The following is an 18,134-nucleotide window of genomic DNA, read 5'->3' as shown; positions in this document are numbered from 1 at the left end:
ATGGAACCTGTAACCTTTAGGAATACAGTAAACTTGGATATTGTTTTTAAGAATAAAGAGAAAAATACTTAGGTAAAGGGGAAGAGTGGTAAACTTATAGAGTGTTGGCAAAAGAACTAATCAATTACATGAAAAAATGAGTTTCTAAATTACCATAAATTAGTTATGAAATTTTTACTTTCCCGTGGTTCACGATGATACATATAATCATACATATAATGATACATATAATCTAACTTTTCTCTGCTAGATCATGAAGTTGAAAGAACTATGAACATAAAGTATTTCATGAGCACAGTCTGTACAATTTCTGGACATAGTATTTGTGAATTAAATATTCCAAATATCCTAGTACCTTGAAATACAATATGGATAAATTTTTACAAACATATTTTTAGTTGTAGATGGACACAATGCTTTTATTTATTTATTTTTATGAGGTGCTGAGGATTGAACCCAGTGCCTCACCTTTGCTCAGCAAGCACTCTACCACCGAGCTACAACTCCAGCCCACAATATGGATAAATTTGATGTGACTTGAGGCTATGTAAAATCTGAAAGTGCTTTTCATTTGGGAATATTAACTCTTCTTTATTTATTTTGATTCCCTGTAGTATATTTTAACTTTACTTTTTTGTCATTTGGAAACATAAACTTTTAAATATTATGTCTGAAGTCTTGTTTTATACTGAAACTTCTATAACTAGCTCACTTTTTATTGTTTTTATTCCTTGACAGTTTGCAGATTCATTTAATTTTAATCCCCACAAGTGGCTTTTGGTGAATTTTGACTGCTCCGCCATGTGGTAAGTTCCCTTTCACCAGACACCAGTTACAGGCACCTACTGTTCTGCAGAGATGACAGCCCCACCTGAAAGAAAGCTGGCAGGGAGGGATAAGACAGCTGAAGGGCACACCTAGTCTCTCAGCTCACTGCTGCTTCCATTTCTGAACTATTGATAGAGTTCTCGCTAAATCTTACCCTGGCTGTAAACTTTCATCTAGAACATGTTGCAACATATTGGCATGAGAAAAGAGAAGGCAAAGAGAGACAGTCTGAAATATGGTTGATGTAGCAGAAGAGAAAACAAATCTAAGGAAATCTCAGTGCATACATTTAATTAGATTGCTTCTGCATTTTAAATCTTGGATTCATCATCATTCTTGGTCTGACATTAAGTTTAAGCAATCCATGTCTAAATGCTTGAAAGCATTTACTAAGAGGAAATAAGAGTAATCTGTGCTCTGAAATAAAAGTAGCCCTGTGTCCTAAGAATTTCCCTGGAAATTCTTAATAACAGTGCCACATCACTTTGATTTTATGTAGAAGAAATAGAACCCAAAAATTAAAATGAGTGATATTGCCCTACAGACATGATTTTAAAGAAATAATGATGACTGGAAGTGGTATAAAACACAGAAACTTGTTCTTCTAAAAAATTTTAGAGCAAAAAATTGATTAATCAATCATAGGACCAAGGGGCCTTACCTGACTTTTGTACAGTATGCATGATGGAAAAAATTTCAACATTTCCAGTATGCTTTGCTTTACAAAATTGTCTGGTACGTAATCAAATGAATGGGATTTTACCTTAAAGAGGTGAGAAATATAGCTCTCACACATATCAAATCTCCCATTTAAACAAGTGATTTTTACTGGTTTATCTAAAAGCAAACCTTCTTTACAATTCTTTTGGTCCCACCAAATTCTTTGTTGTCACAGTCTTTCCCCCCTAAACTTTTGATATGTGATTTTTGAAATTAATTGGCATATAGGCATTTCAGATTTAGTTTTATCTGAAATACTAATTAGGATTTATAAAATATTCAGCCTTTTTTTTTTTTTTGGTTCAGGGATTGAAGTCAGGGACAATCAACCACTGAGCTACATCCCCAGCCCTATCTTATATCTTATTTAGAGACAGGGTCTCAGTTGCTTAGTGCCTTGCTTTTGCTGAGGTTGGCTTTGAACTCGTGATCTTCCTGCTGCTGGTATTACAGGCATGTACCACTGTGTCCGGTTTCTTCAGCTCTTTCGAATGAGGGTACTCTTCTATACTCTTGTGGATGTGGTCTTCTATTTTATTGAAAGGGGAGCACAGTGGTGATCACTTACACAGTGTGTGAAAATCTCTTTTTTCAAGTTTACTTTTAGTGGAAGTTTAATTTTGTTCTGCTGAGATATTTGTCCCATTGGGAAGATGCTAAGGAACTCGAGTTTCAAGCACTCTGTCAGAGAGACAGCAGGGGCTTACTCACTAGAACAGGTGCAGGGAGCATCCTTAGATGAGAGGGAGGCTTTCAGAAGAGTAAGACACAAAACCATCCTGAGCTGGGTATCATGGAGCACAACCTGTAATCCCACCTACTTGGGAGGTTGAGGTAGGAGGATTGCAATATCAGAGCCAGCACGGGCCACTTAGCAAGACCCTGACCCAAAACAAAATAATAATAACTTTTTAGAGGTTACGGATGTAGCTTAGAAATAGAGCACTTGCCGAGCATGTGTGAGCCCCAAGGTTGAATTCCCAGTCAGGAGTTGTTGCGAGAGGGCTGTTGGGGAAGGAATGGAGATCTGCTGGGAGGTGTTGGACAGAGGAGGGACTCTTGGTGTGACAAGAGTTTTATCACCACCTGTATAAACTAATAACCTCCACAGTAGTTGTACAGCAAAAGTCAAATAGGTGAGGGCTTCATTCTAAACCCTGTACTTAGGTAGCTCAATAGAAGCCCTGAGAAGCTCTGGGAGGATAGGAAATTACCATGCTGCCTTTACAGATGAGGAAACTGAAGCTATAAAGGACCAAAAATATTTGGAACCACTGAATCTGATAAGGAGGATTATAATAAATGGAGCATCTTGTTCTTGGTTCTGGACAAGAAGTGCATGCATTAAGGCTGGGAAAGCATGCTGTACCAGTGATGTGGTGAGAAACATTTGAGTCTTCCACAGACCATTGTGTGCTTGTCTCCTGAGCTGACGTGACCCAGGATGTCAGACTCTCTGGAGCAGATACTAGGAGCACTGACACTAGGTTTTCATCTGTCTCAGACAGACCCTACCTAGCATCCAGATGCCAATCTGTAAAGAGAAATTGGATAAAGTGGAGACGATATAGGGAGGAGACACAGGAAATGTAGGGATGAGCCCAGGTCATTTGGAGAGGGATCAACTTGTAGAAACAAACAAACCAACAAACAAACATGAATCCTAGGACACAGAAGTGGCCTCTGGTGTCTGAAAGCTTGCCTGAGAAGGATGATGGGGTTGGTTCTCACTCCTTGGGATGGGGAGAGCCAGGGTAGGGGTTGTGGGAAGGGGTGTGGTTTCAACACTTGGGAAGTTTTCTATTTCTGCATGGATTTGAAAGGCTAAAATGTAGGATTTAAATTATAATAGGAAACGTACTCTTTCTCTTCTGAGCTCATGGGTTCTGGATAGAACCGTTGTCAAGGATTTTTTGAGAGTCTGAGGAAAAACCCAGCCTCTCCCAAACCCAAGATATTGTTCACCATAAAAATGGCATGAATGTTGACTGATGGCATCTGAGTTTGAATAGTGTTTTAATATAAATATTGCTAATGTGTACTATTTGGGGCACAGTGCTTGTATTAGTTTGCCAGGCCTGTCATAACAAAGTATCACATGTACAACTTACATGGCAGAGATACCTTCTCTCAGACCTGGAAGGTGGAAGTATAAGATAAAGGTGTCTACAGGGCTGGTTTCTCTGAGGTCTCTCTCCTTGGCTTGTAGATAGCGTCTCTTCTTATGTGCTCACATTGTTGGCCCTCTGAATGTCTGTATCCTAATCTTTTCTTCTTATAAGGACACTGTCATATTAGATTAGGGCCCATCCATACAGCCTCATTCAACTTAATTAACTCCTAAAGGCCCTATCTCCAAATACAATTACATTTGGAAGTCCTGGGGCTTAGAGTTTCAACAGGTGAATTTGGGGAGACCTTAATAGTGCTTATAAGAAATGACTAAAGCACCAAGATTGATATCTAGAGATTTAAACTTGATCAGTTTAGTTTAAACCCTATAATCTGAATTATACCAACTACTTTCTGCTTCATTTATTTGATTGTTTCTTATGTTTCTTTTGGTCTCACTATACCTAAACATACACTTTTCTATTTTTTCCTCATTGTTCTTATCACCAAAGAAATTGTATTTTCCATTTCATGATAAATACTTTTCACATTGCCTTTTCTGTGATGGTCTTATTGCTTGTGCTATAGCCCTATGCACACCTGTCTAGTCCCCACTCTGGGATTTATACTGCAGGTGAAGCCAGAAGGACAGTGTCTGAATTAGGAGTGGCCCAGTTCAAATCCAAAACAATGAGAGGTATTGTCTTAGTCAGATTTCCATTACTATAAGAAAATGAATGAGATATTCAATTTAAGAAGAAGAAAGGTTTATTTTGGCTTATGGTTTCAGAAGCTGCAGTCCATGATGGATTGGTCCAGTTGCTTTCAGGCCTGTGGTGAAGCAGTATGTGGTAGAGTAAACCACTTACCTCATGGTTAGGACACAAAAGAGAGATAGATAGCAAAGAGTTGAATATGCATATCCCTTTGAAGACTTCCAATTAGGCCCAATCTCTTATAGGTTCTATCACTTCCCAATACTGCCATGACTAGGGACCTGGATTAATAGGCATTTGGGAAACACTGATAAATAATACCCAGTGTCTTATTCCATTTGGGCTACTATAATCAAATACCATAGATAGGTGACTTATAAACAAGAAATTTATTTCTCACAGTTCTGGAAGCTAGAAAGACTTGATTTTGATCAAGGCTCTGGCAGATTTAATGTTGTTTGAGGGCCCACTTCATAGATGACAACATTTTTTGCTATCTCTTCACCTAGTGAAAGGGGTGAGGAAGCTTTCTGGGGTCTCTTATAAGGGCACCATTTTGGCCAGCTTAGCGCATAACTGTGACTAATACATCTGATAAGAAAATCTTAGAGGAGGAAAAGTTTATTTTGGCTCATGTTTCAGAGGTTCAGTCCAGTCCAGTTCTTGGCCCAAGGCGAGGCAGAACATCATGGCAGAGGGGTGTGGTGGAGGAAAGCAGTTTAGGAAATAGCTTCCAGGAAGCAAAGAGAGCACTCCATTCAGCAGGGACAAAATGTAAACCCCAAAGTCATATCCCCAGTCATATCTACCTGCCTACTGTTACCACCCAGCTAATCTGCATCAGTGGATCAATGCACTGATTAAGTCACAACTCTATAATCTAATCATTTCACCTCTGAATATTCTTGTATTGTCTCACACATGAACTTTTGGGGAACACTTCACATCTAACCCTTAACAGGCACTAAACCCATTCCTGAGGGCTCCATCCTTATGAGGTAATCACCTCCCAAGACCCTACCTCCTAAGATCCTCACCTTAGGGGAAATGGTTTCAACATATAATTTTGGGGAGACACAAAGCTTTCAGACCATAGCTAGGGGAAAAGGTCACAACTTCGTTGAAAGGGCATTTGATTTTTGATCATTATGGAATTAAAATTGGAGCAATATTAGTTTTACACTTTAGGATCCATGGGATAGATTTTCCAGAATATAAAATATAACTGAAGTAAATTAAGAAATGATAAAATAATTTACAGACCAATTCAGGTTATGAGCCAGGTGATTAGGAAGATGTGAAGGGAGGGGCTTGGAAAGATAAGAAGAGGGAGATTTAGATGGGAAATAAGGGAAGGGCCTGCAGGAGAAACTGTGGATTAGCTCTTTTATTCATTGTGTGATTGTGATAGGGAGGTCTGGAGAAGTTTCTTTGATGAAGGGAAATTTGACCAGAGAGCTGTGTGGGGAAAGAGCAAGAGGGAGTGAGTGCAGAACATGCAAAGTCACTGAGGTAAAAAAAACATAACACTCAATTCAGATCAGCTGAAAACCTTACAGATCTTTTTGTTTGGTTCACATGAATTTAAATTTATTTTGAATAAGCTACACATATTTTAAAAATTCATTGTTTAAAAATAAACATGCAACTTTTTAATAGTCCTATAAATAAAGAGAGCTCTTTAAAGTGTCATTTTCATAGTCACAGTGATCTGGAGCTGAGTAGCCCTGGGAGGGCACCTGTTTTCCAATTTGGCACAGTCTGATTGGCCTGCCACAATCAAGCTGTAAACCTTTCCCTGTATATGTGAGTGTGAGGCTCCTGGAGAACACACTTGAAAGATTAACAATTACTCACAAAATACTTCTGTTTTGAAGAAGTGCTAAGCCAAGTTAAATCACAGCATCAGAATTCTACAAAGAATCAGAATACAAGCCTAAGTTCTCTGACTTCCTGGAGAGAATTCCCCTGCTCTCCTCCAGGTCCTTCCTGTAACTGGCAAAGTGATGCACCTAAACCCTCCAGGAAGGGAACCTGATTCTGACATTTATTGCAGTAACAGTGCATTCTGAACAGTACCTGCTATTTATATAGCACTTCCCTTTCCGGTGCATCAGCTCCTCTAATCCTCTCAGCAGCTTCCTGGGGCAGCAATTATTATTCCTACTTTATAGATGAGGAAACTGGAATTCAAGATTTTTAATCAGCTGAAAATAATGATACTTGTAGTCGCAACTACAGGGTTGAGGGTGGTGTCTGAGGTCAGAGGATCATTTGAGTCCAGGAGTTTGAGACTAACCTGGGCTTCTCAAAAAAGAAAAAAAATGTTTAATCCATTCTCAAAGGGCATGTGGTTACCCCTGTTAGAGCTGGAGTCACAGATGCAATGCTTAATGGCAACAGGGGTGAAAAAAAAATTTATAATCTAATTTTTAGAAAGATAGAATTCTGTATCTCAAGGCAGGCAAACTTTAAGTACATGCCTGCAAAGGGATTCTCATTTTACAAACACACAAATGATGTTTTGACCATTCTTTATGGATACAAATGAAGTTGAAGAATGAGGGTTGTTTTATGTGAATGAACCAAAACCAGGCTCCCCTTCCATTTACACTTTTAGTCAAGCTGTTATTGATTTTGTTTTCTATCTGAATTCTGAAAATAGCCCTCAGTTTTAGCCCAGGAGGTACAGCCAAATAATGGCAAAAGATGTAGAGCATCCCCTTCTCTTCATCCACCCAGCAAAGAAGTCAGATCTGCTGAGCATGCTCAGTCCAGGCTGGTCCCCACCACCTGTCTGTAGAGTGTATAAAGGCAGATGGTGTTTTGCAAGGTGGCAACAGGGACTGGGGAGAACGAAGTCTGAGAATTTATTCAGAGGTTTCTTTTAGTGTCCTGGTTATACATGGAATAAAAAATAAATATCTTGCTAGTCTAAGAGATTGTTTCCATAGTGTGAGCTACTATAACACAATAGAGCACAGATGAATAAGGATGCTTGTAAGAATCAGGATTCAGAGCCAACAATCTTAAATTGTGAATTTTTTCTACAGATTTTTTTAAGATTTCACTAATACAGCAAGCTCACATATAAATGGACTTTTTATCACTTGCATTGGCTTTTTTATTTCCTTTAAAAAATAAAAAATGTCATTCTTTTGTTTAATGAAATTTTACCAATGGTTAGTCCATAATTTAACATAAACACTTTGCTCCTATTCTTTAAATATTGAAATGGACAAGATAATTGAAGTTTCTAAAATTGGCAATCATTACAAGCACAGTAAATACATTTCCTAATGAATTCATTACTCTGTTCATAAGCGTTTTACTGTTCATTTGATATTTTGAATCTTTTATATGTAAATGTGAACTACTCTGCTCAGAGCTTAATATCCCTTTAATATCAAATACTTTTTCAAAGACAGGCTCGACTTCCACATACCCCCAAGATATATATTATCTATATGTTTTTAAGAGATCTGATTCCCCAAATTAAATTTTATCACAAATTGTTTTATAGTGTTTGTACACTTCTATTACATAGGAGATTCCTCCTCCCCTCTTCCTCCTCCCAATTCAGTTACTTTGAAACAGTTTAAATCACTTCAGTCATGGTAGGGCTTGATTCTAGAACTTGTTTTAGAACCATTAGTGGAAGGTTTTCTATATATCTTTTTGATTGCTGTGCTTACTGTTGTAGACTTTTGCGGGGGTACTAGGGATTGAACCCCAAAGCACTTTATCACTGAGTTATGTCCCCAGCCTTTTTATTTTGAGACAGGGTCTCACTAAATTGCTTAGGGCTTTGCTAAATTGCAGAGGCTGACCTTGAACTTGCAATCCTCCTGTCTCAAGACTCCTGAACTTCTGGGATTACAGATGCATGCCTAGCACAACAAGAAAAGTTAAGAGGCTATACTTCTGACCCAAAACAAAGGCCATCGCCTCAGTCCTCAACAATCTGGTGACAGAGAAAGGCCCATGAAGTGTGAGATGACTCTGATGCCATAAAAGCAATTTTTCTGTGTGGGGATATATGAACACACATATTTATTTATTGAAGTAAAATTTATTCTCTTTATGGTATTTGTTACATGCTACAAGGAAACTCAAAGTCGCTACCTAAATATTGAAGAGGAGACCATTATAGACCCATTAGAAATGGGTCAATGAATAAAATATGGGAAATTGAAGTACCAGGAACCAAGCAAAAATAAAGATGAAATAAAACTTGTGTCATGCAACTGCCTGTAGAAATTAGAGGTCCTGGGTTCAATCCCCAGCACCACAAAATAATTAAAATAAAAGGAGAAGTCCCTGATAAACTGCTGTAGAAAATAAAAAGGTCTTCACTATAGTATGTAACTGTACATACTTACTTATAGATACTTTAGAGATTTCCAAAAATTATGAGGGAGTACTTATGAATAACATCTTGCCAATAATTACCCATAAGTACACATAATTACAAAAATACTTTTATCAAAACTGACTCAAGAATAACAAAAACACAAGTAATCTTACAAAGTTCCAATAAAATGTTCATACAGCAGAAATATCCATATTCTTTAAACCAGAAGTATTCTAATCAACTGTCAGAGGAGGTTTCAGTCCAATCTCAAATGTGATTCACAGAGAACAGCAAGTGTCACTATGTCATGGAGGGGATTTTTCGTTGATTCTAAAACCAGGTGAGAAACTGATAAAGAAAAACTATGGAACAAACTCACCAACTTAAAAGTTAAAATTCAAAGTCAAATGTCAGCAATAAACAGTGATTAAAAAATAGTATTGCATGACCAGATTGTGTTTATTCCAGATATGCCAGGGTGGTTTAATATTAAGTTTGGAAATGTCATTCACCCTGTTAATGCTGAAGGAGAAACAAAGTTATCAACACATTAGTCACACAAAAAACATTAGATAAAATTCAACACCCAGGCAAGACAAAAAGTCTCAGTAAAGCAGGTACAGGGGGCTGGGGAGATAGCTCAGTTGGTAGAGTGCTTGCCTTGCAAGCACAAGGCTCTGGGTTCAATCCCCAGCACTGAAAAAGAAAAAAAAAAAGCAGGAAGAGAAGTTAAACTGATAAAATATTTAGTAAAGATCTATAGTAAACCTATTCTTAATGGTGAAACATTAGAAGTACTCTTTTAAAATTAGAGGGGAAAAAAAGATCCCATAATTATCATTTCTGTTCAACATTGTGCTTTCCTAACCTGCATAGTAAGAAAAGTTAAAGAAGTGAAAGTATAAGGAATGGAAGATACAAAACTCTCATTATTATAAAAAGGACTGAAATAAAGAGAATCTTCAAGGCTTTGTCATCAATAAGAGAACACAGAAAAATTTCTAGGTAAAATAACTTTTTTAAGGTTGCATTTTTTGTATCTACAATTAACAGCACATGTAATTTAAAAATCCTCTTCATATTAGTAAGAAAATATATGAGGTTATTATAAATAAATACATCAAAATCTATTCAGATTTTTATGACAAAAATGCTATGATTTTTGGAATTCATCAAAGAAGTTCTAACAGAATAGAGTGATATGTTATATGCATGGATAGGAAACCTTAATATTTATTTTTATAAATATCTCAACTGCCAAAATATTTATATGGGCCAAGAATAGTTAAGAAAATTGGGAAGAAAATATGGTGGAGATTTTGCCACACCAAGTGTCAAAGCATATAAAGCAACACTGATTGAGCTGATCTTGTAGAAGACAGGTGTGGCATGGAGATCAGACCCCAAGAGAATCTGGAGCAGGCCCACAAGTATGCAAATTAGTATTCCTAATAGTTACAGTCCATTATGACAGAGACAAGCAATCACACAAAAATAGGAACAAAAATTTCCTCACCAAATATGAAACTCTAGATATGGCTTCTTAGTGAATGTAAAGTTGAACAACCTCATGAATTATCAGCAATGCAAATTAAGCACCATGAAACACTATGGATTTTTGGAAATAAAGTCTTTCCAAATGATATATTGGTCAGGACACGGCACCAGAGGAAATAGTACATGCACAACAATTGTGGAGACTAATTTGGTGCTATTTGTCCAGTATAATCCTACAACCTTAAGAATACCCTGTGCCATTTCCATGAAGAGATGAAGAACCTATAAATGCAGTAAAGATGTGCTGGAAATGCTCACAGCAGCATACCTTGTTTACTAACAAATGGGAAACAACAGGAGAATGAATGAACTGGAATATCTTTGTACAATGAAATCCAATTAGGTAGTAAGAGGGAAGGAACCTGCAGGTGTGGTGGTACGCACCTGTCATCTCAGCTACTTGCAAAGATGAAGCAGAAGGATCACAAGTTTGAAGCCAGCCTGAGCAATTTAATGAGACCCTGTCCACAACCCCACCCCACCAAAAAAAAAAAAAAAAAAAAAAAAGCGATAGAGAACTTACCTCACATAGGAGATAGGAGAGTAAGAGAGACCCTGGGTTTGGTTCCCCAGAAGGGAAGGGGGAAAAAGAAGTGAATGATTGCAAGTATGAATGAGTGTGAAACTCAATGTATTTTTATGAGAAAAAGAAAGTTGTAGAAAAATACAGAGAAGGATGACATTCATATATAATCACCTTAAGTTGTCACAGTATATTTAGAAACAAAACAATACTATAGATTATTTAGGGATATGTTCAGAAGATTTTGTAAAATAATGTGGGCAAGGTAAACCCAAATTCAAGCTTGTGGCCTCTGTCATGGACCCCAGAGAGGAAGGAGCTGAGGGGAGGGAACAACAGGAAGAATTTCTTTTACTTAAAAGTCAAGTTTTATTTCATAATCAAGGGATGGAGAGATTGTTCTTCCTGCCTATTGTAATACTTTAAGCCTGCATAATATTTTTCAATTAAAAAATAATGAGTTCAAAGATCATTCTTGGAGTCATTAGGAAGAGAATTCTGGTCTTCATGGAGAAGAGAAGGATGGCTGTAGATATTTGTACCCCTTTTTCTCTCTCTTTATCCCTGTTCTTTAAGGTTGGGCTCAGAGCTTCCCCTAATACAGAGAGACCCAAAGAAAACCCGCCAGGGGCTCCTGTAAAGGCTCATAATATAGCAAAATGCCTATGTGCACACACATAACATTTGGTAAAACAGACTGTGTTCCATAGACCAAAGAGAGAAAACACACTAGACAGCTTATGATTGCCCACTGACATGGTCTGTCTTTTAACCCTTTATAGAAACAAAGCCTCAATTATCTTCCATAAGTAAATCTAACTTCTTTCTCTCCCATCTCCTCACTGTTAAGTCTCATCTGGGCATCCTATTTCATGCTCACTGGATTGTCTCTCTCAGGGACTCTCACACTGTATTTGTTTTCAAGCCCAAAACTACGATCAGGATTGACATTTCTTCTCCAGTTTGTGCCTAGGATACTTTATTTACCACAAAATGGCTTTGAGATGTCGTCTCCACTGCCAAATGAAGTGGAGCAGCAATTAGCATAATTACCCTTTAGATCCCAGTCCCAGTGAGAGTTGGACCCAAGTTTTCCAGAGTGGTGATTGCTGCAAGTGCTCCACAGAGCAGACAGGTGGATGTCCACATGCACAGCACTGGGCATCTCTCAGCATTCATCCAGTGTGCGGTCACTGACACCAACAGAGGCCAAGTGCCATGCTGGACCCAGGAGTCACCGAGGAGTAAATACAACTAGGATCCTTTTTTTGTTCCTGATACCAGTTCTCCAACTCTGCAGACATCAGCTGGGTATTCTAGAAATCAATCCTATTTTGTCTGCAACAGATCCAATGGGTTTAAGGATTCAGTCCCACAAGAGTGCCTCAATTTCAGATACCAGTCTCAAGAACCAGATCCCTAAATTAGCACACTTCTCTCCAACATAGTTTTGATGCTGGGTGTTCTCACAGTCCCCCACTCCAAGTTGGATAATTTGCTAGAACAACTCAGAACTCAAGAAAGTATTCTAGTTTTGTTGACAGGTTTATTATAAAGGTTACAAATGAACAGGTAATGAAGAAATGTGCAGGGCAAGATGTAGAGCCAGGCGGGGAAGAGGGCCGGGTTTGGAGCTTCTACATCCTCTCTGGAAAGATAGCACCTAAAAATGCCAGTCAACCCAGAAACTCTCAAACCTCTGATCTTTGGGAGTTTTTCATGGAGCTTTCCTTACTTAGCCATGACTGATTAAATCGCTGACCAACTCCAGTCTGCAGCTCATCTTTCTTCCCAGGGACTGAAGAGTGGACTGAAAGTTCCAACCTGAGTCAGTTATGCCATAGACTTTCTGGCAAGAAGTCCCCATCTGAAACTATCTAAGATCCCCAGCTGCCAGTCATCTCACTACCAAACTCTTACCAATGTGGAGATTCAAAGGATTTTAGGAGCTGTGTGCCAGGAACCAGGAACAAAACCTACTATTTATTTTCTTTCTCTCCCCTCCTCTCTCTAGTGCTAGGAGCTATGCATGCTGTGCTGGAGTGAGGCCAGGGAACTGGGGAGAGAGGAGGCCATGGATGCAGCAGTGTGTCCAGACAGGGCTCTGGAGGCAGGTGCCTGAGCAGAACCAAAAGGGGAAAGCAGACAGTGTGGACCAATCCAAGATCCTGCATCCTGAGCCCTATCTTTTTTTTTTTTTTTTTTTTTTCTCAAACCAGGGTGAAAAAGAGAACAGACTTAACAGGAGCCTTCAAACTGGACCCTGTTTACCTGAAGCACAGCCATCAGGATTCAGGTAAGTTGGGTGTTTGCTCTTGTAGTCTGTTCCCATATTTGTTTTCATCAGAGCTGCATTTGAAGGGCCTACGAGCCAGGGGATGACTGTTAAAGTCTAGGGAGATCCCTGGAGTGGTTGGGTGCTGTGTGTACCTGTACTTGCCCCTCACAGCTCTTTCTTGTGCTGGAGTATCCTACGAGTCTTTAACCCATCCATGGAGCCAGCACTGCTCAGGATTGGGGCAGAAGCGGCATCTAACCAGTGGTGAAGCCAGGGGACTTCAGTGTAGGTACAGATACTTCCCACAAATGAGGAAATACCCTTACATAATGATTGCTTTAATGTCTTTCCAAAAAATGAATTTTCATGCCTTCCACCAATACTAAGAGGGAGGAAGAAAGTAAATGAAGAAGATTCAGCAGGGGAGGAGAGTAAAGAAAAAATGTGACAAAGCCATGGGCAGGTTCAGTACACCAATGTGCATGCCACTTTTTTGATGATTGACCCACTGTCTGTGCCAAACACTGGTGACAGAAGTGGTGACAAAGACCCAGTGCCCACATAATCCAGTGAGGAAGATGATGAGCAGGCAGTTTTCAAGCCACACAGGGTGAACAGAGATTGCTCCTGGAGGTCACAGCAGGGAATGCACAGCTGCTGGGGTGCCCTCCATTTTGGCCATAGGTTTCCCCAGAGACCAGGGCAGAGAGGGAAACAATGAAGTATTCACATCATGGTGACTGTTGTTAGCTTTGTGTGACTAAAACAAAACATCTGAGGCAATTCACTTAAAAAAGAGAAAAGGTTTATTTAGTTCACAGTTCTGGAGGTTCAAGTCCAAGATCGGATGGCTTCATCATTTTGGACCTCAGAGAAGGGAAGCACATTGTGGTGGGAGCACATGACATAGTGCCCACATCATAAGCCAGAAAGCAGAGAGAGAGGACTGGCAGATTGCCATACTCCCCGTTGAGGTCACACACCCCCCAATAACCTAAGGGCCTCCCTTAAGTCTCCACCTCTTAAAGGCCCACAGAACTCCCTTACAGTGCTACCCTGAGGACAAAGGCTTTACACATAGACCTTGGGGAATTACTATTCCTGTGAGACCATAGCAGTGATTTAGGGTGAGGACAGAGCTTTCCCTGAAACAGAGAGATGCCTCCATGTGTTCTCATAAAAAGCTTTTCTACCAGGCAGCAGAATTCCTACAAAACATAAAACAGCATGTTCTATACAATTACTACCCTGTTTATAGGCCACAGTCAAATGACAAATCATGAGTTAGTACACCAGGGCTCTGAGGGGGTGCCTAGGGGTTGAAAATCCAGATTTCCCTGAAAGCTAAGCTCCATTCAAAGGTAAAATCGGATAATTAGAAGAATGACCTCAGCAACACCAAAGTGCATGGGGTGGAAAATTTCGAAATGTTAACAGTACTTATATCTGGATACTGCAATTATTTGCAAATGCTCTCAATTTTCTCTATGCTCTCAAAAACAGCGTCATTAGAAATATTATCTTTAAATGTCAAGGTTCACACATGCAGCACAGAAACCCACCTCCAGGCAAGTCTGTGTAATCCCTAAATGCAGGGTACCTGCCATGGACTCCTGACAGCACTAGTCACTTTCAGTCTTCTCCACATTCCAGTTGTCTCTCCATCATGCAGAGACAGGATCCCTGGGTCTTGGCTGGCCGTGGGTCTTGTCCATCCTCCCGTAACCATGCATCCTGAGTCTGCCTGGTACAGCCCCATGGGTACCAAGGCTCGTGCCCCTCCTATTCCCATCTAGTCTCCTTCAATACCTCTTCTCAATTGTCTTCAACCACTCAGAACTGTTATTTCCCTTTCCATGTAACTTCATTTCAGCCAGAAATGCCCTTCCTAGTACCTGTGTTGCCTACCTGTTGAAATTTTAAGGATTTCTAAAAGAATACATCTTTTCAAAAAATATAAATTTGCTATTCATTTATTATATTAACTGTTGAAACACACTTTTATTCGTCCTTACTCAAGGAGGAATAATATCATACTTTCTCCAATTAAAGAAATGTAATATACATAAATATCATCACATTTAATGTGATGCATGGTTACAGGAGGATGGACAAGAGCCACGGCCAGCCAAGACCCAGGAATCCTGTCTCTGCGTGATGGAGAGACAACTACCATGAAAACATTCTTTTGAGGTCAGGAATAAGGTTGCTTGCTTGTTGTCACCACTTCTGTTCATCTGAGTACTTTCAGAAGGAGCCAACCATTGTTGCACCACATTAAAAGAATACATCTTTTAGTTTAATTTTTTTAAGGATCATTTAAGATCCTGGTCAAGTAAAATGTGTAAGAGCAACCTACGCCAACTCCCTCCAGCACATTTTTATGCTAATATTAATCTACCTACAAGGGCAGTTGCATATTTATCTCTTCCTGAGACATAGCACCTCCTGATGGCAGATCATTTTTCTTATTCCTTTCTAAATCTCTTCCTGCAGCAAGCATGGTGCCTGTGTCAGGGCTATCTTGGGGCCTGATGTAGCACAAGGTGTGAATTAGTGAGTGAATGACAGATCACATCTTGGGGAACTTCTATTATCTTCAAGCTTTCTTGGGTAATAATGGATCCACAGAACCATAAAATATGAGTGAGAGAAGAAATCTGACAGACCACTCGATCCCACCACTTCAATTTGTGGGAGAGGAAATAAATTGAAGGATGTAACTTTGGTTCCTGGGTAGAGGCACCATTGTCCATCAGTTAGAATGGCAGCAAACTAAGATCTTTGCCTTAGGAAAAGAGGGTCACATCTTGCCTGGTCTGTTTTCCATGGCAAAGCTTTGTGGAAAAACACACTCTGGCTGTCTACAAGACTCTGGAGGCCTGTCCCTGCTCTGTACACCACACCTTCAACTGGTCCCTGCCTGGGCACTCTCCTGAGAGTCCTCAAGATGGACGTGTCATCCTTGATGAGGTCTTCCTGGGCCTTCCCATGCCTGCGGGCCCCTCATCTCAGCAGCCTCAGGCCATTCTGTGCTCTTCCTGGACCTTGTCTCTTGCTGCAGTCGTCTTGCTCCCTGGTTTACTTGTCTGTTGTCCATCCTGATCACCAGAACACCAGATCTGCAAGTGAGAGCCCTGCCATCCTGCTCACAGCTCCAACAGTGCCTGAGTAGATGGAGCATACCCAGCAGCAGGTGTTACCATGATGGTGACCAACTCTTATGCTAAGGTTGCACTTCACACATACGGTCTCAGTTCACTTGGGCCAAAAGAGTTAGCCTTCCATAGCCATAGGTCTCGCTCCACTAATCCAATCAACTGTGAATCAAAAATACTCAAAAAGAAAAACAATTGCATCTGTACCAAACACATAGAGACGTTTTTCTTGTCATTATTCCCTATGCAATACAGTCTAACTATTAACATAACATTTATATTGTGTTAGATAGTGTAAGTAATCTAGAGATGATTTAAAGTATACAAGGTGATGTGTGTAGGTCATATGCAAGTATTGTGCCATTTTATGTAAGAAATTTGAGCATCCTTAGATTTTTGGCACCCACAAGAGATCCTGGAACCAATCCCCCTTGGATACCAAGCCAACTGTCTACGGATGCTTAGTGGAAGACATTGAGCTAGAGTCAAAATACATGAGATTTTTCTTTGTAACAGAAAATTCTGTCAGAATGCTGGTGAGAGGGAAAAGTGGTCTCTCCTGTTACATAGACTTTTCAGATATAGTCTTTATTATTAAAGATCTATATTTGGAAAATAGAAAACAGTCGATGTTAAGCCAGACGATTTCACAATCCAACCACTCAAATGCCAACATTGTCAATATATTGTATTTTTCACTACTCTTCTTTTATACATTGTTTAGTTTTACTGTTTCATCAATGCATCATTTAAAATTTATAAGCTGCTCACACCACGTATATCTTATGCAGTTTTAATCTCACCATCATGTACACCCACAAGACACTAATTTAACAAAAAATAACTTTAAGTAAATAGCAGAAAGATCAGCAGAGTAGAGGGAAGGGAGGAAGGAAGGGGAAGGGGAAGTAGTGGGGACTGAATTAGAACAAATTATATTACATACTTTTATAATTATGTCAAAATAAATTCTCTTGTCATGTATAGCTAAAAAGAACCAATAAAAATAAATAATAAAAGACTTAGTAGGCCCATAAGGCATATTAAGAAATATTAAGCTCCTAAGACAGTGTAAGTAAGATCATTGTGAAGGGAAATTAATGATTTAGATGAATTCATTATTGTTTACAGTAAATTATTGTATAAAGAAGCTCCAGAGTTGAGCCAGTTCTTCAAGAAGACCTTAAAGAAGAAAGCAGATTCACTGAGAAGCAATTCCATCTTTCACCAATGGTGTTTGGCTACAGTAACTACTGTGTCTGAATTCTTCTCTTTGAAACTTCTAGTTGCACTGTCCACTAAAATTTTCTACAGTAAAGGAAACATTCTGTAATTTTGCACTGTCCAATGTCAGACACAGGTGGCAGGTGAAACCTTGAAATGTGGACAATCACACTAAAAAACTATTTACATTTCCTTAAGTTTTAGAAAACTTAAGTTTAAATAGCCACATGTGGCCAATAGCTACCATATCAATTAGTATATCAGGTAGTATAGTTATATAAACTCCCAAGACAGGGTAATGGTAACACATTCATTTTCATTCATTACAGCCATCTGGTTATTTAACAAGTTTTCTGAGTACCTAACATGCCAAATATGGTGACCTCTGTGAATCACTGTCAGGTTCCTTCTGATGACTCTGCTATTGATGTTATATTTATTTAACAACTCTTACTAATGAGAGTCCACAGGGTATGAAGGAATGAGAGTACTGGACAGGAATTGAAACAGTCCTTGTGACTGTGGGATTTCATATCAGGGTCACACATTAAATGAGGGACTGATACTGACGGTCTTACATTTTCCTCCAACACTGTCATTCTTATCCTAGCTGAGAAAATACCTGGTCTTTCCACAGAGCCAGATGCAATCAGGGAATGACTTC

At 39.2% G+C, this 18,134-nt stretch overlaps 1 protein-coding gene across 4 annotated transcripts in view; it reads left to right on the top strand.

Moving 5' to 3' along the window:
* The window catches only part of Ddc (dopa decarboxylase), a 98,222-nt gene that overhangs the window by 66,444 nt on the left and 13,644 nt on the right, over nucleotides 1-18,134 (top strand). For all 4 annotated transcript variants that reach the window (XM_047561320.1, XM_047561318.1, XM_047561317.1 and 1 more), the window contains 2 exons: nucleotides 739-806; nucleotides 13,030-13,106. In XM_047561320.1, the coding sequence (XP_047417276.1) occupies nucleotides 739-806; nucleotides 13,030-13,106 (145 nt within the window). The remainder of the gene's footprint in view (nucleotides 1-738; nucleotides 807-13,029; nucleotides 13,107-18,134) is intronic.

Source organism: Sciurus carolinensis, chromosome 8 (genome assembly GCF_902686445.1).
Source record: "Sciurus carolinensis chromosome 8, mSciCar1.2, whole genome shotgun sequence".
NCBI classification, from domain to species: Eukaryota; Metazoa; Chordata; class Mammalia; order Rodentia; family Sciuridae; genus Sciurus; species Sciurus carolinensis.
This window is presented reverse-complemented; position numbering and strand designations above follow the sequence as displayed.